Source organism: Asparagus officinalis, chromosome 5 (assembly GCF_001876935.1).
Source record: "Asparagus officinalis chromosome 5, Aspof.V1, whole genome shotgun sequence".
NCBI lineage: Eukaryota > Viridiplantae > Streptophyta > Magnoliopsida > Asparagales > Asparagaceae > Asparagus > Asparagus officinalis.
In genome coordinates, this window is record NC_033798.1 from 116,095,618 (window position 1) to 116,122,279 (window position 26,662).

General features: G+C 37.6%; 1 protein-coding gene, 1 long non-coding RNA gene and 1 other non-coding gene across 3 annotated transcripts; 1 reads left to right on the forward strand and 2 right to left on the reverse strand.

Moving 5' to 3' along the window:
• Positions 7,669-7,749, reverse strand: TRNAL-AAG. The gene has a single exon. It is a non-coding gene; the product is annotated as a tRNA-Leu (tRNA).
• Positions 11,605-25,327, forward strand: LOC109840838. Its single transcript, XR_002247066.1, has 2 exons — positions 11,605-11,816; positions 24,851-25,327. It is a non-coding gene; the product is annotated as an uncharacterized LOC109840838 (long non-coding RNA).
• On the reverse strand, positions 16,155-24,844 carry LOC109840837 (lysM domain receptor-like kinase 3). Its single transcript, XM_020409626.1, has 10 exons — positions 21,260-24,844; positions 20,438-20,641; positions 20,216-20,355; positions 19,828-19,917; positions 19,635-19,740; positions 19,342-19,493; positions 18,186-18,283; positions 17,960-18,098; positions 17,520-17,618; positions 16,155-17,418 (listed from the first exon to the last, which is right to left on the reverse strand). Exons 1-10 carry the CDS (start codon positions 21,675-21,677, stop codon positions 17,254-17,256), a joined length of 1,611 nt encoding a protein of 536 aa, XP_020265215.1. The 5' UTR covers positions 21,678-24,844; the 3' UTR covers positions 16,155-17,253.

Below are 26,662 nucleotides of genomic sequence, written 5' to 3' on the forward strand. Positions count from 1 at the left end.
GAGACAGTCTTTGCTGTCCCGCCCGCCGAGACAGCAAACACTGTCTCGGAAGCACTGTTCATCCTAGGGGCTATAAATACCCCCTGAGATCATTTTTGAGGGGGGCTGGTTATTTTTGAGCACTTTGGAGCAGACAGAGCAGAGTTCTTGAGCTTCTGGCAATTCCTTAAGATTCGAGATTTGACTTGATCTTAAGAAGAGTGATCGTCTTACTTTGATAAGATCTTCACTTCAAATTTCTACTTCGATAAACGAAAGAAGAATCACTTAACCCCTCACGATTCAATCAGAATCTGTGATTTGGTGGTCCACGAGTCAAAGCGCTCCAGGCACAGGCAAAGATCACACGCAAGCAGCGATCCAAACAACGATCCTACGTTTGTTTCTAAAAAGTTGTAATTTTTATTTTGTTGTGTAAAAGAGGTCTTATAAAAAGACTATTTCTTTCGAATTTATTGTAATCGATCGAAGATATAATGAATTCCACAACGAGAGCAACTTTTGACGCAAACAAACTGGCGACCACAGTGGGAGCCAACGGTTTCGCTGCCGAGACCGTCGTGTCGCAGCCGATCAAGATATTGGTTGAGTCCACGGTTGAATATGAATTCGACCAAGCAAAGTTTGAGGAATATCTGCCATCCTCATCCTCAAAGTTTTCCTCGCCTCACAAATGCAGAAAAGTTTCGTCTTCTAAGAAGGTTTTTAAGTTTTCGACTCCGTCGAACATTACAAATGAAGACTCTCGCCTGATTATTGCTGAGAATTCTACTCGCAACATCTCTGCTCGCGATGACTCTTATCTAGTTAAAGAGTCATTGAATCAAAACCCACCGGTGCTGACGAAGAGAGCTCGTCAGAGACAGCGCCAGCGCCGTGCTCGACAATTGGCTAAGGCCTTGGAACAAACCGACGGAGTTCGTTATTATGCGGACTTAGATTCGAGGAAACAACAAGTGGCTTGTTCAACTCAACGACAAACTACTCACGTTTCTGCACAACTCACGACGAAGGAATGGACTCTCGTCAAAAGGACTCGGTCGACCCTCAAAGAACGTATACAACAGCGTCATGCAAACGCTACCCATGCCCGTGCTCTCTTACAACAAAGACGAAAAAGAAACAAGAAAACGGTAGCCAAAGAACTGCCAAAACTCTGCAAAGTTTGGATTCCAAAGTCTGGAGTTGTGCAAAATCAGCATTCGGAGCCCGTTAAGACTCCACACCCGCAAGGGGGTGGTTCTAAACGTGTGACTCCTAAAATAACCTTGGATCGCTCAAAGGCAACAATAATTTGTCCTGAGAATGCCAACAAGGTTTTACACCCCCAGAAGAAGACGTGTTCGCCAAAAGACATCATTATACCTGGGAGGTCATACCAACAGACGATAGGATTTTCCGGCAATTATACCGATGAATCGTACTATCAAGCTGTGGGTTTGAATAGATTTCAAAAGAGAATTATTCGAGAAATAAACTCCCATTGTTCCTGTGCGCGACTTATAAAAGCAGCATTGTCGGAATATAACTACACAAAACGAGAAGCCATCCCACGAGGAGTCTCAGTATTCCACAGTCTTTTCACCGAAATGTCGAAGCCTAAGCCGAGACATTTCCGCAAGAGAAGATCAACTGTCCAAGATGATGAATTCCCTGAAGTCACCATAAACGTGGCTGATAAAGGAAAATCTAAATGGCATTCAAGTGAATCAAATCCCGACTTTTCCCCGAGAGGAAAAGTCAATTCAAGAATTGTCAAACGGATGTCTCGACTCCAGTTAAGAGCCATCAGACATAGGGACTACAAGAGAATGCATGAAGGAGTATCATCAGAGGAGGATCTCTCGGACACTTGTTCTGCTATCGCTTCGGATGATACGGTATCTAGCACAGGACAAACCAGAGAAGTACTCACAATAACCTCTGATCAGTTCGTTCAAATACTTCAAGAAGCTCTAGCCAAACAAAGTGAAGAAATTAGAGATGAGATGAAGACAGAGATGGAGTTGGCTATCCAACAAATGAGGGAATTGCTAGCTTAACGGTCTCAACCTCCAGAGTCCAGTCAGCGAGCTGAATCCAGCCGCCACACTCAGAATGTGGCAGATGATAGTGATCCAGAAGTGGATGAAGTTATTACGGTTGATACACCTCCCAATAACAATAACGCTGGTGGTGGTTTAACGCACCCTCCCAATAACGATATTGGGGGTGGTTCAATGGCACCTTTTACAAGGGGTGGCCTAACTCATTCTCCTCAACGTCCTTCGAATGAAGACATAGACGATGACGAAAAGATGAAAGAGCTTGAAAACAAAGTCAATGCTTTGATGACGGCTCAAGAAGTAAAAAAGACGGGTATTCCATGTCCCTATCCAAGAGAATGAGATTCAATACCGTACCCGACAAAATTCAATCTGATTAACTTCACACCGTTTGACGGGAAAAGCTCGCCTACTCAGCACTTGATTTATTTCAAGTCTCATTTGGGTATGATTTCTGAAAACGAGGCTTTAATGGTCCGGTCATTCGTTGGCACCCTTCGTGGGCCCGCCTTCGATTGGTACCGACGTCTCAAGCCAGGGAGCATCAATTGTTGGGATGACATGGAAAGTTTGTTCCTCAACAATTTATTCGATGATGACACCGAAGTGTCGATCAGAACCATTCTAGATGAGAAGCAAAAAGACGGAGAGTCAGTCGATAATTTTGTCAAGCGCTTCCGTAACAAAGCAATGAATTGCAGAGATCCTGTTACAGAGAAGTTCATCCTGCAAACATGCCATAATAATCTCTCCATCGATGTCTTGGAAGCTCTGGGGGTCGTACCATCCAAAACTTGGAAAGAGTTAAAACTACGTGGCGAACAAGCTGAACACTTTCTTAAAAGAAAGAAAGCTGAGAGAAGCCGACCGATGACATCTGCAATCACTTGGAACGCGACTCCCGATCCGAGGTTTCAAAAAGAGTATTCCTTCGAAGATGATGAAGCTCCAGCCATCTTGAAATACCTCCTCGCCAATGACAAAATCGAGCTACCACCTATTAAAGATCAGGAGGGAGCTAAGAGGATTACGGATCCAAACTACTGTGTGTACCACAAAAGGGTTCTTCATCCCACCGAGATTTGCTTCGGACTCAAAAATAAAATCCAAACATTAATTGACTCTGGTGTCATAACGACGAAACAAGCCAAGTAAAAACGACTCTAACTCCATTGGGTGCACGAGTATAAACTGTTTCCCTTAACTACATGGGATACACGAGTATAAACTGTTTTCCCCTAACTCCGAAGAGTATACGAGTATAAACTGCTTCTTCAAACTCCGAAGAGTATACGAGTATAAACTGCTTCTTCATGTCACTCCAAAGAGTATACGAGTATAAACTGCTTCTCATTCCTCCAACCGGTATACGAGGTTAAACTGCCCCCTGAAACTCCAATCAGTATATGAGTTTAAACTGTTTCTTTTCTTTCACGGGAAGTTCCTGGAGAATTTTTACATGTAATATTCTTAAGGATAACCCGGTCATGTAACTCAGTATAATGATAAACCCAGATTCGTAAGGAAAGCTGGGGGTGGATGGTTCATGTAACGGGAGGTTCTCGGAAGAATGTTATATATAATTTTCTTAGGGATAACCCAATCATTACAAACAAAGTGATAAACACTACATCCTCACGGTGATTTCCAAATACTCTTTTGCTGAGATGAGATGAGATCATTTTTTTAGATCAATCTTCCCTCACAAAACTCATATTTGGTCAAACCTTTAAACAGTTAGGACCAAAGCCAAAATCCTCTCTCGATTCCTTCAACGAACGAGAGGCCCACAAATCGAGCGATCAAACCTTCCTACAGTTAGGGTCGTCTCAACACTCTCACTTGGTCAAACCTTTAAACAGTTAGGACCAAAGCCAAAATCCCCTCTCGATTCCTTCCATGAACGAGAGGCCCACAAATTGAACGATCAAACCTTTAAACAGTTAGGATCGTATCAAACTCATATTTGGTCAAACCTTTAAACAGTTAGGACCAAAGCCAAAATCTCCTCTCGATTCCTTCCATGAACGAGAGGTCCACAAATTAAACGATCAAACCTTTAAACAGTTAGGATCGTATCAAACTCCTATTTGGTCAAACCTTTAAATAGTTAGGACCAAAGCTAAAATCTCCTCTCGATTCCTTCCATGAACGAGAGGTCCACAAATTGAACGATCAAACCTTTAAACAATTAGGATCGTCTCAAATTTTTCGTGTCAAATTCTTATGTTTGAAATCAAAATTTCCCACCGAGTAGTTTGTGCAAATCAACAAACTCATTGTTATTTGCACCCTACTCCTATTCCTCACTTGGTCAAACCTTTACACAGTTAGGACCAAAGCCAAAATCCCCTCTCGATTCCTTCAATGAACGAGAGGTCCATAAATCGAGTGATCAAACCTTCCTACAGTTAGGATCACCTTGAAAATCCCACTTGGTCAAACCTTACTACAGTTAGGACCACAGCCAAAATCTCCTTTCGATTCATTTTGCGAACGAAAGGTCCAGCTTTGAATTGGATAATCAAACCTTATGACAGTTAGGATTATTCAAACCAATCCAGATTCTCTAAGTGGAGATCCCACTTCGAGTTTCCTTTAGACCAGGAGATAGAATATAAAATTCTTCCTCTCCAATTCCGGGTTTATCTCTACCAACAAACAAGAGACCAGGAGATAGAATATAAAATTATTCCTCTCCGATTTCGGGTTTATCTCTACCAACAAAAAAGAGACCAGGAGATAGAATATAAAATTCTTCCTCTTCATCATTGGGTTCATATCTACCAACAAAAAAGAGACCATATTACTCCAATAGGTACATGAGTCTAAACTGTTTCCCTACCCTCAACAGGAAGTTTCTGGAGAATATTACTCAGAATATTCTTAAGAATAACCTGATTACCTCCCAACGGGTATATGATGTTAAACTATTTCCCGAACACTCCAATAAAGTATATGAGTATAAACTATCTCTCCACTCTTCAATAGCAGTTCTAATTCAAGACTTCGACGACGGTCACGCGATAAACACAGCACCGAAGGAATTTTAGCTATTCTACAAAGCACTGAATAGGCTAAAAGATGAAGAAGTCAAGAGTTAAAGCCATTTATGGGTCCTCCCATACGATCTACTCAATCAAGTATTAAAAGGATTAAAAGTTAGACCCATCTTATCCAAAGTATCCCAGACTCCTCTATAAAAGAATGAGTCTGGAATACTTTGGAGGGGGTATCTGTAGGCGTCAAAAAATACTGAAAGATATCCAAATACAGCTCAAGAGGAGATCAAAAGAACACAAAAGACAGTGTAGACTGTCTTACTGTCTCTCTGTGAGAGACAGTCTTTACTGTCTCTCCGCGCGAGACAATGTTTACTGTCTCTCCGCACGAGACAGCGTCAGCTATTTCTTCAGTTATCGTCTAAGGAGGCTATAAATACCCCCCTATGGCCATCATTGACAGAGGCTGAGCATTTTCCAGAGAGATTAGAGCAGAGAGCCTTGAGTTTTGGTGAATTAGAGCAAGAGAGAGAGTCTTCCTTCTTCACAAACATCCTCAAGAAGCTTCTAGCGAGTCCTAGAGATCTAAGCTCAGACTTGATCTTTGGAAGAGTGAATATCTTACATCGATAAGATATTCGCTTCAAATTCTTACTTCGATAAACGAAGGAAGAATCACTTAACCCCTCACGATTCAATCAGAATCTGTGATTTGGTGGTCCACGAGTCAAAGCGCTCCCGGCACAGGCAAAGATCCCACGCAAGCAGCGATCCAAACAACGATCCTGCGTTTGTTTCTAAAAAGTTATAATTTTTATTTTGTTGTGTAAAAGAGGTCTTATAAAAAGACTATTTCTTTCGAATTTATTGTAATCGATCGAAGATATAATGAATTCCATAACGAGAGCAACTTTTGACGCAAACAACTAGTTTCTCAATACTAGTGATATATGACTTTCTTCTCTCCAACATCCGTGAAGGTGAAGAGAGGGCATTGCCGTCATTCACCGTTGACACAGATATAAGAGAGAACAAAAGCCAGTCATATATTTGGTATCAAGAAACTAATATTTCTATAACCCAATCAAAACATAGAACAAAACTTGTAATAGATCATATACAAAAGCTGAAGAAAACATCATGACACGTGTAGATTAGTCAAATGCTTCTGCCAATGGGGTCTTTCTCCAACATAGTTTTAATCTTTTGAGTTGTAGATCCACTTTGAGTACCTGTCCAATCATATAATGACGATATTGCATAGTTAATAATGGACTTGATAGAAAACTGCTTTTGATCAAAAATAGAATTATTTCTTGATCTCCATAGACTCCGGCAAACAGATGCAAATATACTGCGCCACATATATGTCAATCATTTCTATAACTCATCAATCAAAGTGGTGGAGTAAGAATCCGAGAACTTGAGTAAAACATCTATTTCTTCTTCATCCTTCTTCTATCTAATGGTTGGTTCTAATTTTTGTCAATCAATTCGGTCTTCTTCACACAGGGTAATTTCTATTCCTTGTGTTTGATTAAACGTAAAAACACTGGATTATTAAAATTTGCAAATACTTATGCAGTTGCTCTGTATGCATTGGAACAACGATTGAAAAGCATAAAATGGGAAGAAATTTGAGGCAGCAGAGACCTTCTTAATTGCTGCTCAAATGGCTATAAGAGGTGTCAACTTTGCAAGAAAATTATCGCAAGGAAAGAATTGCATGCATAAGTTAGAATGAAAGCTTGATTAGGTTGAATTTTATTTTGAGGAAAAAAAATTACCCTTTAGTGATGTACGCTGGTAAGTTTTGAATTAGTGTATTTTAATTACTTTGTGTTGTTTCTGTGTCATAATCTTGAGACATGGTTAATTTTTCAAAGACGTATCATACAATGAAAATACTTATATAATTAATTGACTTATCTTTACCGTCTTTACATTGGATTCAGATTCTGTGTCATAACTTTGTACTTTCATGGAATTTTTTGGCATTATTTTGCTCGTTACTTCTTTCATCCTTCTTCAGTTTATCCATATTTAACCATCGAAGGTCAGAAAGGATCTCGGTTCTGAACGGAATTCTTCAAAATGAATGCGGTTGAGAGCCATAAAGTTCTACTTCTCTGTGCCTCCACCGATGGCAGTTTCAGACTTGATTCTTGATTATAGATAAACATATATTTATATATTGAATTGTCAACTTATCTGAAGTTGATCTAAAAAACATATTCATTCAGTGAAAAAAATTTCGAATAATTCAGGTTAGATACGGTCACATATGTGTCACATGAACAACTCCCAGTTGATGACAAGAGGAAAATCAAACGCAAGGCATCATATCATGCATATATATCATTGATTATTATTGTTTAATGGAGTTTGGAGCCAAATGAATGTAAGTATGTAACGGTGCACAGATATTCAGGTTAGATATGATCATATTTTTCTCCGGAAACAACATAAATTTGGGTAAGAGCGGACTCCCTAATTCCCAACAATAAATAAAAGAAAGTGGGAGAAAAATTCTCTGAAATCCACATGAGCGAGCAATTAGGTGTCTTGAAATGAACTGAAAATGAAAAACAAAAATAATGGGTAAAAAAATACCTTTCAAATGTTGAGAGTGGGATTTGAACCCACGCCCTTTCGGACCAGAACCTTAATCTGGCGCCTTAGACCAACTCGGCCATCTCAACAACTATGCCTTGACTATTCCCGTGGGAATTGATAATTATAAATATATTAACTTTGTTTCTAATATACTGATAACTGACGAAATGTAATTTAATAGAATTTATATTTCTTGACAGTTGGGTGTCTATTGTAGGCTACATAACCGCACGTTAATATTTTGTTCTAGAAAGAATTTTGTTTGATTCACTAAGGCATAATAAGAATTTTTAATTTTTATTCGAAGTGTTTTCTGTAGTTATAATATTAATTTCCTATAAGATAATAATTAACTGTTGAATTATAGTGAGCAGAGATTTTTCTCAAAGAGTCCACGTAGCGATCTCAAACATTTCGGAGAAAAAGCTTTGTTATATATATTTATACGTTGAACCGTGGGAACTTAGCATTTGGCTTCTCAGGTAAACTTAGGGTTAGGGTTTCAACCACCAGCGATCCTAGAAATTTCTTTTGGGGTAATCTAATTTTTTTGCCAATGTGTCAAAATGATAAAAACTGGCTAAAAAAATCATGAGTTATATAGCTCACGAAATCATGAGTTTTTGACTCTACAAAATTATATGCCAATGGGTCGAAATAACTTAAATTGGCCAAAAATCATTAGTTATTGTGATCACATGGGGTGTGGGGGCCACCCACGCTCTGTTGCCTACGAAGTGTTTACGCGTGAGTTCGTTTACGCGTGAGTTCGTGGAGTTCGTGGGCCTTTCCGCGTGAGCACGAGTTCGGATTTTGGGCTGCTAATCATAGCCTATAAATAGGTGCTTGCACCCTAGGGTTTCGTGTGCAATTGAGAGGGGGAAAATCATTGGCGGCCGTGCAAAATCATTGGGGAGAAGGCAGCAAAGTTTATCGGCTTCGTGTGCAAGAGCAGGAGCAGAAAAGAAAAGCGGCAGAGGTTTCTTTTTGGCGGCTGCAGCAAGGGAAAAATCCTAGGGTTTTGTGAAGAGAGAAAAAGGCTTTTGGAGGCTGACCTTTTCTTGAGAAGAAAAGCAATGAGCCTATTTGAGGGTTTAGGTTGTGAGAATTGTAAACCTATTTGTATTCTTTTTCTCTCTAATAGTAGATCCCCCCTTGCCCTGTGGACGTAGGCAGTTTGCCGAACCACGTAAAATTAGTTTGTTTGTGTTTATGGCCATTGTAATAGTTTTTAGGATCCCTCGATAAGTCAGTCCTAGAACTGATGAGAGAAAGAGCTGATATCTCACTTTGTTGAGATATTCGCTTCAGATTCTTGTTTCCTTGGTGAGACGAGAATTCTTATTGGGATCTTTTTCTCTTATTGTGCACCAGAAACTCTGCCGAAATTTTCACTACGCACAACAAGTGGTATCAGAGCTCGGGCTACGCTTGGGCTATTTGGATGAGTAGATCGCTTTGGAAGCTCGTCTAGGGCTTTGTTTGGTGATAAATGTGGGATCTTTTGGTAAAAACTTTATCTTTTCAGTTTTGGATCTATTCTTCGTTCGTTAGTGTAGGCGTCAAAAAATGCTAATAGATATCCCAGACATAGAGAAAATCACTCAAAGGGACCTCATACTGCTTTAAGAAAATCAAAGCAGGTATGAACTGTCTCGCCAGCGAGACAGGCTTTGCTGTCTCGCCAGCGAGACAGGCTTTGCTGTCTCGCCAGCGAGACAGTGTTTGCTGTCTCGCCAGTGAGACAGTGTTTGCTGTCTCGCCAGCGAGACAGGCTTTGCTGTCTCGCCAGCGAGACAGTATTTGCTGTCTCGCCAGCGAGACAGTGTTGAAATGGTCATAACCAACTTTTTAACTGCCCTACACGTGTCTATTAACTACCAAAGGACGTGGGAAACATCGTGGGCGAAAAGCATGTGGATAACTGCCAAAATAACGGAGTTTGAAATGTGGGATAACAGTTACAGCGAGAAACTGTCGTTTTCCGAGACAGTATTTACTGTCTCGCTAGGCGAGACAGCAAATTTACTGTCTCGCGGGCCGAGACAGCAAACACTGTCTTGCCCAGCGAGACAGTAAACACTGTCTCGCCGTGCTAACTTCTTCGATTGCTGAGTTTTTACAGTTACAGACCCCAGAGGCTATAAATACCCCCCTAGGGTCACTTCTGACGAGGATCGAGCATTTGTTAGAGCATTCCAGAGCAGAGAGAGCAGAGATTTGGGTTCTTTTCTTGCAACGCCTTGAAATTAAGCTTCGACTTGATTTTAAGAAGAACGACTATCTTACTTCGATAAGATATCGTTTCAATTTCTACTTCGATAACGAAGTTAGAATCATAAGCCCCCTCTTCACGATCTGTGAATCGGCGGTCCACGAACCAAAGCGTTCCCGGCACAGGCAAAGTCCCACGAAAACAAAGATCGATAGACGATTTTTGTGTTTGTTTCTCAAAAGTTGTAATTTTCGCTTTGTTGTGTAGAAAAAGTCTTATAAAAAGATTATTCTTTCGAATTTGTTGTAATCGAACAAAGTTATAATGAATTCCTCAACAGCACCGACTTTTGACTCAAACAAGCTGGCGACCACAGTGGGAGCCAGCAGCCTCGCTGCCGAGGTCGCGGTGTCGCAACCGATCAAGATCATCGTTAATGAAGAGATCGAATATGAGTTCGATCAGGCGAAGTTTGAAGAGTACTTGTCGTCCTCATCCGCGAAATCTTCCTCGTCTCGCAAATATAGGAAGATTTCGTCCTCCAAGAAAATGTTTAAGTCTGCAATGCCTATGAAGGCCGCAGGTGAAGGTTCCCACCCGATTGCTGCTAAGGAATCCGCCTGCGACATCCCTGCTTCAAACGACTCCACACCCCTTAAGGAGTCGATGATGAATAGCTCACCGGTGCTGACAAAAAGGGCTCGTCAGAGACAGCGTCAGCGCCGCGCTCGACAATTGGCTAAGGCCATGCAACAAACCGACGGGATCCATTACTATGCGGACCTAGAGTCAAGGAAACAGAAAGCAGTTCAATTGTCTCAACGGCAAAATAATTGTATTTCTGCAAAACTTACGACGGAGGAGTGGACTCTCGTCAAAAGGGCCCGTTCAACCCTCAAGGAACGGATACAAAGGCGTAAAGCGAAGGCCGCCCGTGCTCATGCTCTCCGTCAACAAGCACAAGGAACCAAGAAGGAGACGGTGTTTGAAAAGCCACCGAAGAACCGCAGAGTCTGGATGCCAAAGTCCAAGTTCAAGATAACAATGGCAGATCGCCTTGGTCCTTCAGTTGATCGAGGCAAAGCCCCAGTCAAGGAACAACCATGTCCGGCAAATAAACCATTAATGGTTTCATATGCAGGGGGTCGTAAACACCCTCCTGTCAGAACTGCACAAGTCCAAAACGAGAGAATACCAGTTCACTCTCGTTTAGGACCTCTGAAAACTCCACACCCGCAAGGGGGTGGATTTAAACATTCAACTTTGGATCGCTCAGAGGCGACGACCAGTCGTCCTGTGCATGTTAACAAAGTTCAAAAGCGAAAGATAGGTTGCTCGAATCACAATAATGATGAGCTGTACTATCAGAAAAACAACTCGAGAAAGAGGACTGTCCGAGAAAATGAGTCTCATTGCGCTTGCGAGAGACTCATTAAAGCAGTGCTGACAGAATGCGGATGCTCTAAGAATAATTCAACAAGAGTCTCCGTATTTCAAAGATTGTCCAATGAAGCGTCAAGACCCAAAACAAGACGTTTCAACAAAAAGAAACCTGTAATCCGACAAGAATTTTCCATGTCACAACATAAATAAAATTTCTCTATATAAGCGAGGAAGTCGCTTAAAACAAATCTAATTCTGCAGCAAACTCAAATTTGTTATCGTGTAGACATGTCTTCATGAGTCTAGAGGCAAATGCCACCTTCACCATACTTTGTTTATGCAGGTTGCCTCTTGGAACAGTCATATTGGTGCTGTAACCTGCTTAAAATGGGCCCCACGTCGATCCATGTTTGCCGCTGCCTCCACAGCACTTGCATTTTGGATACCCAATCCATCAAAATTGAATGAGGCGGCGCCAGCTGCCAAAGCTAATCCTGCACAATGACTAAAGTTCACCTATCCTATCCTCTTTCAGTTTTATCTGCTTAAAGAAAGGTACGGTTTGAAACATACAACCAGCAGGTTTTAATATTGTTTTGGTAGCCTCGGGGATTGGTAGGGTGTTGGTTACATAGTTTTAGTAAGCTACTTGTACTGATCTCTTTATTTATTCGTCTTAACTATTTGGCTTTTGTTCACGGTTATGCCCACTTATTCGTGGCCTACAAATTATCTATTTGGTTATGCCACAGGAATATACTAGAATTAGGAACCTGATGAGTAAGCAAATAGAAGATATAGAAGAGAGTATTCATATTAGATTTTTGTGGTTAATAACTTAGGTTTTTGGGTTGATGATTAGGTACTATTTAATTTGTTTTTGATAAATATTTTCCATTTTTAGATGTTTAGACTTGATTTTGCATCCATTTTTTTTTCTCGTAATTTCATTATCCGACTCTAATAGATATTTCTGCGGCTGTTGGCAGCGGATAGGTTGGGTTGTTCAATTCAGAAATATCGTTTTCAATAAGTGTATTGCTCTTTCAACTTCGCTGTGATTAGCTTCTGATTTGAATGTAAATCCATACATGAATAAGAACCAGATCTTGTTCCGTCTTTCTGTTTTGTTTTCCCTGATATTTCACCAGAAACAATCTCTAACTTTAATTTATTACCTCCAGCTAAACACCTTTACTAAATCCCCTACATCAATCACAAAACCGGGTCAGTAAAATCCTAATTTGAAGTCCGAACCCAATATCAGTGGAGATAAGTAGTGGAGATAAGTTCAGACTTCAGACCTTCATTTCCTCCTTGAGCCCATCCTAAACTAATGTTGGTTGTTTGTCTAATGACTCTGATCTAGCACATGATTCTACAGCGACCCTTTACCTGCTGTTGTTGATCACCTTTCCTCATCTTTATAACCTTAATCCGCCACCACAGTAAAAAGAATTTCTACACATTATATCATCCCAAGGTTCATTCAACGAAACCCTGAAACTTTGTAAACTGAGAGATCCGATACAAAGAAATAAGTATCTAATTTGTCCTGTATTAGATTTGACATTAGAGTGAATTCCGATCCAAACATCCAACTTGATATTGATAGAAACAGATTATTCAAAAGTGGGATTCCTTTGCTACAAGGTTCTCTGGCTCCAACTGCACTTGGACACTGATTCAAGCAAGGATCTCTTAATCTAGTCAAACTCTCAAAACAGCCACCTCACTCTGATATCAATGGGATTTGTCATGTCCTCTACAAGTGGCTAATTTAACTCTGCCTGGACTTCCAACCAGCAGTTGTAGGGGGTTGAAAAATTGTCATTGCTTCTGCCTTCAAGCTGAGGCAGTTCTCACTTACTGAGATACTAAACACATGACAAGTTCTTTGTATACATAGCTTGCTTATAAGATTAATGCAACTCATAAGGTCAAGTGCACCCTAGGCTGTGTTAATAATTACACACTGGTATTTCAAGAACTATTTGGATCTTTTTGAACCACATTGTCATCTAAATCCATCGGAAGATCATTCTGGAGAGACTTGATGAAGAGTAACAACATAGTAGAAAATATAAAGAGAAATTTATATTAGATTCAATATCTACGTTTTTAGTTCTTGAGTTAATAATTAGGTAGTAGTTTTATTTTAGTTTGAAATTTAACTGAGGAGATGACCCAAAATAGAAGTAAATGGAAGAATATGATTCATGTACCCAAAATTTAGGAATAAAGCTTTGTTGTTGTTGCATTGCAATTTAAGATTTTTCTGTATTTTTGATGTCTATGTAGAGTCTGTTTTTGTCACTACCCCAATTTTCGAACCTAAAAGGAATATTGGAGTTGGACTAAACCTGTGAAAATATCCTCTTAAGAATCTACATTCATCAAAAGACCATCAAAACAATCTCATCATTGAATTAAAACCAACAACAAAGTATTCTCCATAATCCAAAAGTCAATATTAATCCAATTAACTTGAGATAAACAAATATTTCTCAACATGAAATAAAACTCAATCTAAAGGTAAATATTCCAATACTACAAAGCTTCCAATTATAAACTACATATCGAAAGACTTTATTCAACTTTAGCAATATGCAAGTTTTATTCCTTGCTCCCTTCTAATAACTTAGGAACCACCAACTCCATCTAATCCTGAGTCTTTTTGGATGAATATAACACAATGAGTTCACAACTCAATAAATGGATATATTCATACATTGAACACATGGTTTTGCAAAAAACTCAAATATTTCGACAAATGATAAGCAAAATATAAAAATAATATAGAATTATCAATGAACTCTAGTACTTGATGCAAATATTTAAAAACTTAAAAAACATGAATTGGAAATAAGCAAGTCACGTCTTAATGTGATCAACACTTCATACTCCGGTTGACTCGATAAACCCTACAATTATTAAGCCCATGGTTTCGGGACGGTGAGACCCAAATTTGGGTTCTTAGCGCCAAAATAAAACCTCATAGAGGCACATTGAGCCATGTTTTGATAATTTGCTTATCTTCGACATATACTAGCATATTGACTTGAGATGCATATGTTTTAAGAAAAAATGAACAAAATTCATATAGCTAAATAATTTATAAAGAATTGCCAAAGGCCAATCAATAGTGAAATTAATCAATCACATATGTATCTCAACTTACTACTATATGATAAGACATGATTGTCAACAAAGAAATTGTTAGAATTAATATAAAACTATAATCCTTGATCCTCATCATAACTTTGAAGTTTTGGTGTAATGGTTAGAGGAACTAAATTTAAGATGGTATCAGAGCAACCCAGGTTCAAATCCCACCGGCCACGAATTAAATGCGGATTTTCTAAAAATTGACACCGCTACGTGAGTCCAGGTTTCGACCCATAAAAAAGGGCGCTCGACCTGCGAGTGCATGTTAGAATTAATATAAAACTATAATCCTTGATCCTCATCATAACTTCGAAGTTTTGGTGTAATGGTTAGAGGAACTAAATTTAAGAGAAATAAGCATACGCTTGTACCAAAATATCTGTGTGCATCAGAAAATACAATCCAATCAACAACTTATATATGGGTAAAACATACAAAATGTTATAATCCATGCAGAACAAATCCACATATACTTGATATAATTTTATATGAAAAATACACAACATAAAATGCATAAATTCACCACTTACACAAACATGAAAGACTATCACAGTACCAGTCACAACGACTCCTCGGAGTCACTTGGGATTCCTTCATAATATATACAAATAACCTTCAAAATTAGCGTATAATCTACGACCCGAACGCCTATACAAATAATTTTAGGATATACTAACTTATCATACACCATTTAATTAACTATACTAAAATCAATCAACATATCCTATTGTACCCTATAGCCACGGTCAAGCGTTGTATGCATACCAATTTTTTTATTTTATAAAAAACAAGGATGGGGACATGCTATAGGTCTGGATCAGACAAAGTATACATCTGACCTAGGTATTATTGTAGTTAACTAGGGGAATTTGTATGGTTGGTGGCACCATGAACAAATAAGCCAAACAAAATCGATGGATCAAGAAGTGAATAAATTAACAACCTAGGATGAATAAAGTCGTAATATGAACTAATTATTAAAGAAAGAAAAGAAAAGGATAATACCTTGTGCTTTGATTAAACACTAGCTTGATCGCCGGTCTGCGTATTCTTATTTTCTCAAAAGCTTCTCACGGTCAAAAGTCAGAACAAAAGCCAGAACAAAAGCTTCCTCCTTTTTTTTAAAGCCAATCGTAGCTTCTCTAGTGGCTGCCACACTTAGACATAGGTTAGGGTTTACTTAATCTTCTTTTGTTCTCTTTATATATTATGTGCTAATATTTCCATAAACCCCTCATCAAATCTTCTTTTGCAGCAAGCCCCTTAACAAATACAAATATGTTACTATAGTTACTATTTTTTTTCTTTGCATAAGAGTCCTTTGTAACTTAATATTCATAATATAGACTTATTATCAATAGAAAAATTAGGGATATTACAGTTTTGAGCTCTTGAATTCGATGGAACCTTTTAGACCTTTCTAGGGACATTCGCTAGCTATAGGCTGGATGAAAAATATTGTTTTCATGCACTTTCCTCTCAGCTTTCATATTATGAGTTATGATTTTGGTGTAAAATCTATATAAGCATGAAATCTTATTAATTATCTTATCTTTCTTTTCTATTTGTTTTTCCATTGATTTTCTATAAGAGATCATCTCAAACTTTCAACCAAGCATGCTTGACTTCTTCTCTATATCAGTTACAAAACTATATCAGGAAAACCCTAATCTGACCCAACGATAGCTAAAATCTAACAAAGTTTCCATCTTTCTAAACTGATCTGAAATCTCCTGCTTAATTCTTTGTGCACACAGAAGTCTGCAGCAGCCCTGTGTCTGCAGCTATTCTGTCACCTTTCCTACATAAAAGTAGTCCCCACTTTGTACCCTATTCACCAAATTAACAGCATTCTACATCATATCATCCAACAGAATTGTAAAACCTGGCAAATCAACTGATCAACTGACCGGAAGTGAAGAGATCAGCTTGTAGTTGCTCTAGAACTTCATCAACGCGGTAGTTAGGGGCAGTTTGGTATTGCTTTCCAAGTGCTTCTAGTTATTTTTTTGAGAAGCAATCAGTAATTGTGCTTGGTGAATTTTTTTGCATGCTTATTGAAATTGCTTTTGCTTTCAAGGGGTCCTTTTAGAAGCAATTTCAAAATGCTTTGTTTTATTAATGAGATCCTAAGGATGCTTCTAAAAGCAGCTTCAGTATTGTTTTGTTTATATACCATATATGACCTTCATCTTTTGACAATGATCTTTAAGCGTAGTTTTGCCAAACATCTTGACTGCTTTTGGAAATAGCTATTGATATATAATTAGCAAATGATTATTTTCAGCAGCTTATATAAGTTGCTTCTATTGGCTACTTATATAAACAACTTATTATGATGTCCAACAATACCAGATTGGCTCTTAGCACCTAGGCACTTGCCTGATCAAAGCCGCCTGAAGGTTGCACAACTTAAGTGGCCTAGCCCATTTTTTAGAACACTGCTCATGAGATGCACTGTCTAGAAGCAGAGTTGATGAGCGTTTGCATGCTTGTTATATTGGCTAAGATTGAATCATTGAATTCTAATAGTTTTGCAGAATGAAAATAGAAACAGAGGAAGAGGGGCCAAATTTGGGAAAATTTCTCAGAGCTAAGTCAGCTACCAAAGCCAATTTACATAAGCATATTGTTATATTGAATTTACATAAATCTGACTTGAACATGATCCATTTTATTTTTATGTGGGCCTAGACCACATCTGATTGATGTATATATATATATTTACATCTTTTAGGGGAAAATTGGTTATGTGGGGGAGGAGTTGGGGAACACTCATTAAAGACACGAGGAGCAGTTTCCATATCAAATGGTTCATAGCTTTTTATCTCCCATTAAAAATGCCACTGAAAACCTGGCTGTTGCCTGCAAGTGATGCTTCCCATTCTATTGAAGCCATAACAATCTGAGCAAGCTTCACCGTGATCTCTCTCATCTCAGGCCGATTCACTGGATCTTCATCCAAACACCATAGGGAGATCTCTGCCATCTGAACTTATTATGGACGAGACTTGTCATTAGCAATAAGAGATTTCCACAAGTAAATATATCAAGTAACGATTAACAATAGTTTTCAGTGGATTGCTTTACCTTGTAGACTTCCTCCACTGGATAATTTTCCCTGAGATTTCGATCTATTATGGCCTCCAACTCTGTCTCAGGGTCTTCCTCTAGGAAAATTCTGTTCATCTGTTCAGTTAAGATCAAAATACACTTGAGATCACAGATTTGTTACTGAATCAATCTAAGAGTTGAAGGCATGTTTGGCTAGTACTTAATTTATTAAACCTCATAATTTTGAATACTTATTTTTACTAGGGTAAAGTAGTCTTTTAACATCAATAAGTAAATTTCCTTGTAAGTGCCAAAAAAATAAGTTGGAAAATCCCAATTTATTTTTTTTCCTATTTATAAGGAAAAAATAAGTGAATAAGTGAAATTCACCGAACATGACATTGGACCCTTATTAAGGAAAAACACATTTATAAGTTAAAATCAGTCACTTCCCAAACACTAAAAGAAAAACTTACAATAGAAATAAGTGATTTCATCTTGCTGGGTTCCTTGTTGTCTCGAACTAGAGCACGGCAACCCGTTATCAGCTCCGCTAAAACTACTCCAAATGCAAAGACATCACTTTTTGAGGTCATCTGGAGTTCACGAACTGACCTGTACATTGCTATATGATGTTATTGGTTAACTTGAAATATTAAGTGGGGTTAAATGAAAAAAATGGTATTAAGAAACCATGATTACTCAGGTGGGAGGTAACCAGGAGTTCCAACCAATCGTGTTGCCATACAATCTTCTTCATTGCTACGTTCTACAAGCTTTACCAAGCCAAAATCTGCAACCTGCAACCAGAGTAACTAGATCTACTTAGTTGATGTTTATAATATTCTTGGTTGATTTTCATCAAATCTCTAGCACGTCTTCCGAGTTGTTAGATTTGGCACACCCCTGAAACTATGTTGTTTTGTTTCCTTTCATTTGTACCTGTGATTTAGTTAAGACTTAAGAGGAGTGAAAAGCTTATCTTAACCTTCAGGAGGGATGATTAGCGTATCTAAAATTTCTGAATTTAGGAGAACCAGCCATTTGTTGTGATGATGCCAACTATTACAGACTTTTTTGAAAGCTAATAATTATTTCAACAATATAATAGTGAAGAACATTTGATTTGAAGCTTTACGGAGCAAGAGAGGATATATTTATCTGCTCATTGATACTCTAAATATGTGAAAATTAATAAATGAGCCTTAGTTGATGGGAATTAAAGCTGCAGCCATTGAAAACACAGACCCTAAAAGAGGCAACTCCTAATCGACATGACTGGAGTGACCAGTATGAGGAATGCCACTCAAGAAGGACGAAGAAGAGCACACACATTGTTCCTACTTTAATTATATTTTAAGAAATGAACAGTGTGTATCGTGCATTATTAAAGTGGCTTGTGATGATGCTTGAATCAACTTACCCTTAAGGCCGCTTTTTGAATGGCAGATTGCTCTAGACTCAGGAGTTAACTCTAGTTTAATCCTTCCAATGACCAATTTATTGGTCTAATATATGGTTTGTATGTTATCTTTACAAGATCGCTGATCTTTTTGGTGTTTGTGACTCTAGCACCTGCTTGAGTTATTTGAGCATGTCAACTATTCACATTTTTCATACCAAGTTGAAACTCCAGCAACATAGTCCCACTATCCAAAAAAAAGAAAGAAAGATATATAACATACATTAACGCAATAGAAAAGTGGTAACTCCTACACCGTAATCCTTCAATCCAAACAGCGATGAAGTGATGAGCATGCTTAGTCTTTAGTATCTAAAACATGGAGATTTGAGATGGATCTGAAGCGTACTTAGCATACGAGTATATTGTGGTGTTAAGCACTCACGAAATACTGACCTTAGCTCTGAGCCCCTCATCTAGCAAGATATTGCTGGTTTTTATATCTCGATGCACGTACTGTGCCTTTGTGTGATCATGAATGTACTCAATTCCCCTTGCAGCATCTAGTGCAATCTGTGCTCTTGCATTCCAAGAGAGAGGTTGATGGCCTGCTTTCATCCATATGGAAAATAAATTTTGCTAGTTTCTCCTTGCACCAAATATTTTTTTAAATAGTGAAGAAAATAGTAGAGCAGAACGTACAAAGACAAATAAACACAAGAACTGGTTGTATCATGTATCCACGATACCTTTCAGCAGTGGATCATGGAGATGATCACTAAGTGAACCATTCTGAACATACTCATAAACCAGGTACAAATGGTCATCACCACTTGCATAGCCAATCAGTTCAACCTGGTTGACAGTTTTAGAAAGTTCCGCCAGATATTAATTGATTTTTAACAGGGAGAAAGTGAAGAGTGGGTGAATTAAATAACATACCACATTTATATGGTGTATTCTGCAAAGCACCTTTAGCTCTGCGAAGAACTCCTTGGACTTGCTGGACCTCATCTTTTTAATTGCCACTTCCTGCAGTAATATATGGATGAGACTCATGTTATGATGGCACGAGTTTGGTTTGAACTCTACAATATTCTTGTCAATATCTAAAACTTTTATATATCGAGGAAGTGAACTTCTATCCTAGAAATCTTTGCAACATGCTGATCATATAAAATATATGGTATAGACAACAGGGGGGCCATCAAATTCCTGGAAGGCCGATCACTAAAATGGTTATACAGTTTAAGCTTGTGCAACTTGATTTCATGAATTTTCATCAATTTCGTGATCGTATGTACCATAAATGATCATAGCTTCTTATTACCTGCTTCGCCAAAATTCCATGAAACACACTGCCAAATCCACCTTCCCCGATCTTCCGTTTCTCGTCAAAGCTTGTTGTTGCTTCCTCGACATCTTTTAAACTAAATATTATTGGTCTCTCTGTGTTGGTAGGCCCAAAACCTTCACATACCCATGAGTAAAATGCGGTCATCCTGTGAAGCTTAAATTAACCCAAGTAGTAGGAATAACTATTTACTCTCACCTTTCATGTTATTTGCAGGATGGTATTGGCTTTCAAGAGCGGCAATACTCATTATGCTTGCATTTCTTTCTACCTTGTTTGCTTCCTCTATCTTCTGCTGACGAGATTGCCTTCTCCGACATAAGAATAAAAGTAAACCTCCAATTATTAGGAAGGCCATGGATATTGAAATGCCCATAATTAGTGCAATGTTGTGCTTCTTTCCTGTGTCGGAATTTCAGAAGGTAATGTAAGTATAGAAAAAGCACGATATGATAAACAACTGAGAAAGATGAAGATTTCTTCTTGCATCAATTAGGTGTATGAGCATGACTATTAGTTGTATGTCAACAACATAGCTCTATTTAGGCAAGAACTAGAAACTTCTAATGCCACTTGATATCTGTAATTCTCTCTTCTATCTTCTTTTGTTATCTTTTTCCTTATTTCTCCTCATAAGTTCCCGAGTATTAGAACCTAAGCAAGTCCGAAATGTTTTTTTAATCTGTATGTCAGATTTTCATACCGGAAAGCACAAGGATTCAATTGACCTCTATGTATGATCAGTTTATTATTATCATTATCTTTTGTTAGTGTCCTCCTTACATGAGGAGATCAGTCCTATTTACATACTTGAATTTACATCTTATCAAGTTGCACTTTATGAGTTTCAGGAACCAGAAGTAAAACTATTCTGTCAGTAGAATATTCAACACTCAGTATAATAAATAAACATCCCTTTGTACATTAAACAAGTTTTTTCTTGTAGTGTATGCTCTGAAACATAATTTTTTAAAGAGGACGGCACAAAGTCAGTACCAAACAAAACTAATATATCCATACCTTTTGGATTTGGAGCTGCAACTGCAGTTCCCATGGGCACAAATAGCACCCATCCTGGGATCAAAAACTCTGGATTCTTAAGAATTTCTCCATTCATCCTCACAATCTTCCCCCAGTCAGCAGATAACAAACTGGAGATTGTAGACAGTGTATCCCCTTGTTGTACTGTATAAGATACTACCTCTGCTTGGTCATTACCATCGTAACACCCGCATAGGAGGTTAATTGTGATCACCTGTTCTGGTTGGAGTATACTGGTTACATTCCATGCCAGACCATTGAAGACTTTAGTTGTTATCTCAGTAGGGGTGTCATCTCGCTGCACTCTATATTTGGTGTTGTGGAAATAGGCGATAGTTCCAGTTCCAGTGTCTTCACATCCGCATGGAACTTGCACCAGAAAGTCAGGATGAATCATTGGTTGGCGAAAAACCTGTACATTGAAAGATAATTTTGCTCATATAATTGCAGTCCTTTCCAAACCTTTGTCATCACCATCTAAAACCTTTCTCATTAGAATAGTGTCAGCTACTGAGTGCAAGTCTGAATTTCTGAAAATGGCCAAAATTTAGGATTACCATGGTTAATGCCAAAATTCTTGGCATAGGAATCTGTAGCCAACAGACTGTTAGCCATGAGGTGTAGAAGTCAGGCTGACCTAGTGTAAGTTACTCTAAACTAGGAGTCTAGGTGGAGGAATACTCTACCAACTGTCAGTCATGGTAGTTTCTCTCAATAGACAACATACGACATATTAATTAATTAGAACAGCAACTATTAACAACTTACAGTTCTTATGAGGGTTGCATTAGCAGAGTAAACTGAAGCGACAACAGAGGAGGGGAGGCCTACAGATGGAACATAGAGAAAGGAATTGCATGTGGGTTTGCGGGAGGGACTAGAACACTGCATGGGGTACATGGTAATAGCGCTGGTGGTGTTTGTTGGGTTTTCTCCATTGGAGTGGCTGGTTAGAAGGAGGAGGGATAGGAAAAGAAGAAGGTGGTTCGTCATTGCCTCTTCAGAGCAAATGTGATGGAATAGGTTCATAGCTGGGAAGAGGATTAGGGAGGAAAGAATTGGGTTCTAGTGTTTTAGTTGCTTCTGACTTGTTCCCTTGTTTCCATCGCTTCCATTTGTCTGCACACTGTGATACATTTTTCAAATATGCTTATTTTAACAGTAAGTGGACTTCTAGCATTGGATTCGTAGTACGTATCTTCCTTCATCAAGCAATACTTATGAGCTGTAAAGGGCGGACTTATATATATTGTTCCCCCCTTTAACTCTTCTGTGATGGTTGTAGGTCTTTAATCGTTAGGGATTCATTTCAAAGCTTCTAACTTTGGACTTACCTGCCTTCTCTATGTTACAAACTCTAAATGACAAAGGCATAGTAGAATCAGTCTTCATTTTCAAGATTCCTTATCTTTGTCCTGTATTTCTTCCTGAACTTCTGTATTCTGCATTTCTTGTTGAACTTCTGTATTCTCTTTTCTTTTTGAAGTGACTACCATTTTGAATTCGGCAGCTATAATAACTGCTCCTATTTTTTGGTGGGTGAGGGTGATAGTGATATAGTAATGGCACACTAGGAACTCTTAAAGATCAGAGTGTGTAAAGCTAAATGTTAGTGATAGCACCAAGGTGACTTCTTTTGTGCTTCTTTTATAGCTATCTTAAATTTATACACTTCGAAAGGCAATAAGTGCTGCTTTCAACTTTTTTTTGTACAAATCTCCTCATATAACTTGAATTTATGTTATTTTATTTGCCAAATAATTTGAGGGTCAAGTGGTACTAACTAGATCGTCATGTTCATTAGCATGATCCACTCTCATCGTCAGAGAATTTTATTGTAATTAATTAATTTTTATTTCATTGTCACAGTCATTCTAGTTCACTCACTCACTTATATAGCGTTAATCAACTTCGGTCCAAAATCTGACCAATATATTATGTGATACAAACAAGTATAGATGAGGACATGAATAATAATACCCAAATCTAATTTCAAGTTTAATTTATTAATTTACTGAAATCATCAGCTGCTGGAATATTGAACTGAATAAAGCAAGGGTAAGAATCAAAGTTATGTCACTATGTACCTTCATATTTCAGATTCTCTTTCTGTTGTAATATAATTTAAGCTTTATCTGTATTTTAAATTATATGCCATGGTTTGTCCTTAAATTATATCAACAGACAGATCAATTAGGGATACACTATTTTCTTTGGAAGGAAATTCATATACAGGAATATGTATTGAAAGCTGATAGTAAACTAAATCGTTCCCATCTTTTTATTTGGGGTGGAAAGTAGATGGTAAGAAATCATTGTCATTATTTTCTTTGATGGAGTTTTCAGCAAAAGATTAAGGATGAAGTTTGTGATGCTCGAATGTGTTTTAGCTTTATTTAATTTATAAAAATATTATGTTGTCCAGTTAATTATCCTTGCACTTGACATTAACCTTTATGCGGGTTAAACTTATTTGGTTAGTTTTAAATCAAATTTGTATTGGAACAGAGTAAACTCAGTGAAGTTTAATATTATCATTTAAAAATGTTATTCTTGCCGGCTTTGATTTCAATTGTATTCTTTGAAACTGGAAACAAACAGACGGAACTTCTTAATAGTTTATGTGGCCGGCTAATTGTGTTAATAATTTATAGATAAAAGACAAGTTCTTTTCTTGTCAGAATTGTGCCTAGTATGTTTTGTTGAGCATAAGATAAGTTGATTGTTCTATGGTTTTCAGGATTTTATACTCAAATTTAGGCACAATAAAATAAAAAAGAATTGTTACTATACAATCCGATATTAAGCCATAAAACAATCTAGTTTGCATCACTGGTTCGTTACGGATTTGATAAAACTTCTGATAGATGTCAAAAGGAGCATCTTTACTTCATGCCAACATCAAGTTTTAAAATCCATGGATTAGTTAGTTTTTCAACAATTCATCAGAAGTAGAGCTTCAACTCTGAATTCTGTTTAATTTGTACATCAAATATATAAGTATTCTAGTTTAGTAGGATTGTACTTCCCTATTTAAATGTTTTTTAACTTGTTATTCCCTTTTACGAATTCAAATTTGATTGGGGTCACTGATTAATGAAAGCTATCAACTGTAGAAAATCTTGAGACGTGTCAACTGAGAAGATTGTATAACTTCCCGCAAAGGGGCTGCTTATATTTGTAAATATGCTAGATATTAGATGGTTGTATAGTGTAAAGCGTGCGTCCAACTTAAAAAAACATTGCATTGTAAAGAGCTGGCCTGCATCTACTTGATTCGGTCACGATTGTTTATTTCTGTAACTTATTACTTGTTTTCGGTCGGTCGTGTGCTATGCACGTGAAATGAAATGTTGCTCTTAGATGACTCTCATGGATCTCCTTCAAGCAAGTTTGGTAGTTGGAGTAGAGACCTTGTAACTGCTAACGCCAGAATCCACACAATCAGACTTTTCGCGCATTGAGACAGAGATCAAATAAATATTATAATGTTTTTGAATACAAGTGTATATTTGTTATCAACTTTTTGATAGTTTTTCTTTTTTTCTTTTTTGCCCCTTTTACTGGCAGATGATTGCTTACTGTATGGTGGAATATGGGAAGACTCTTCTCTTACTGTCAAAGTGTCAAGCAACAGGACGGTTTGGCTCAGCTCTGTGGGATGTTAATTTTCTCTTTGTTTTTAGTTTGTATTTGAATTCGGGTAGTAATTTTATAGAACTTTAAACTTTCTGTTTTGTCTCTTATAGTTAGTATTTTCTTTGTTCTATTTTTGTGGGTAGGAGTTATACCAATCCTTTTGCACGAGAACAGGAATTACATAAAACACCGTCAGATTATACCTCGGGATCAAATACCTTCCCGTGGTAACATTGTTGGGTCCTGTTGATGACTTTCTACTTGCTAACGGCAGAAACTGCATCATAACTTGAGAGCAGAATCAAATATGTGGATGTCACAGTGAGTTTTAATACCAGATGGAGGAGGTACAGGGTTCAAATGGATTATTGGTACGCTTTGAAACAAAAGTTGACATCTTGCACTTAATAGTGTCCCATTTCTTTTGTCAAGATATAATAATTGTTTTTTTTTCTAGGAACTTTTTTTTTACGAATCTTTTTTAGTAATCTTTTTTAGTAATAATAGTTCATGGTACGTGACTCCATTTTTTTCATTACTATTTAGCTCTTATTGGTGTTAGAATACGACTTACAAGAACTTTAACTTGAATTTTTAAAGCTTATTTTAGATTTTTAGTGAAGATTTAATTGACTCAAAATTTTTTGTTAGTGTTAGAATACAACTTACAAGCTCTTGTTAGTGTTAGAATACAACTTACAATAACTTTAACTTGTATTTTCTAAGCTTATTTTAGATTTTTAGTGAAAATTTAAATGGAAGGTTGTTGATTATATTAAAATCCTATTTTGAAAGTGATTTATATATAAATCAAAATTAAAAGGTGATTCTCGTACAAGTATTTAGTTTTAAAGGTGAAAGATGCCTTGATAATGGACTACTTGCTGAAGGGGTTCCTTTACCTTAAGACACATGACGTGTAATTATAGTCGTGTCAATTTAAGCTTATAGGTTGGATTTTTTGGTTTAAAATTCAAATGAAGAGAGAATTATGACCCATGAAGCCAGTTCTTAACTTCCACTATTTATTGGTTAATAATAACCCGAATAGTTCGATGGACTAGCTACGGAATGGAACTGGGTCGGTAATGGGCTGGACACGGCAATGCGGTTGAATTGAAAGTTGTATGTGGGCTGTGTGGAATTTTTTTTAAAGACTCGAGGCAGGTGAGGTTGAAAATAAATAGATAAATAGATCGGTTTATGATAACGCTAGATATAGCTTTTTGTATAAACGTACTAAATTTGGGTTTAATGGGTTTACCTTTTAGGTGAGAAAATAAACATTCCAAATGAGCTTTGCTACTGGGACCCAAAATATGAGACCAATTGGAGGACAAGTAAGGTGTTCCTCTCCTTTTGGATAATGAGTTGGCCATCATTAATGATGACCAACTCATTAAGGGGCCGTTTGGTTGTATGTTTTTACCATGTAAAATGATGGAAAGTGTAAAAAAATGGGTCCCATTGTCAGCTTTCCTCCTTTTCAAGTGTTTGCTTGTAGCTGTAAAAATAATGTAAAGTGCTTTACTATGCTGATGTGGCAGGTAAAGACAATTCACAAAAAAAAGGTCTGAATTAGGCAGAAAGCTGACAACATGTCAGAAAAAAATACTAAAAAAATACCAAAAGTCCCTAGCGTCACCTCCTCTTTCTTTCAATCAGCTTTTTTTTGAACAATTTTTCAAAACCGCCTGAATTTTTTTTTTTTTTTTCAAAACCGACTGTTTTTTTTTTATTTAT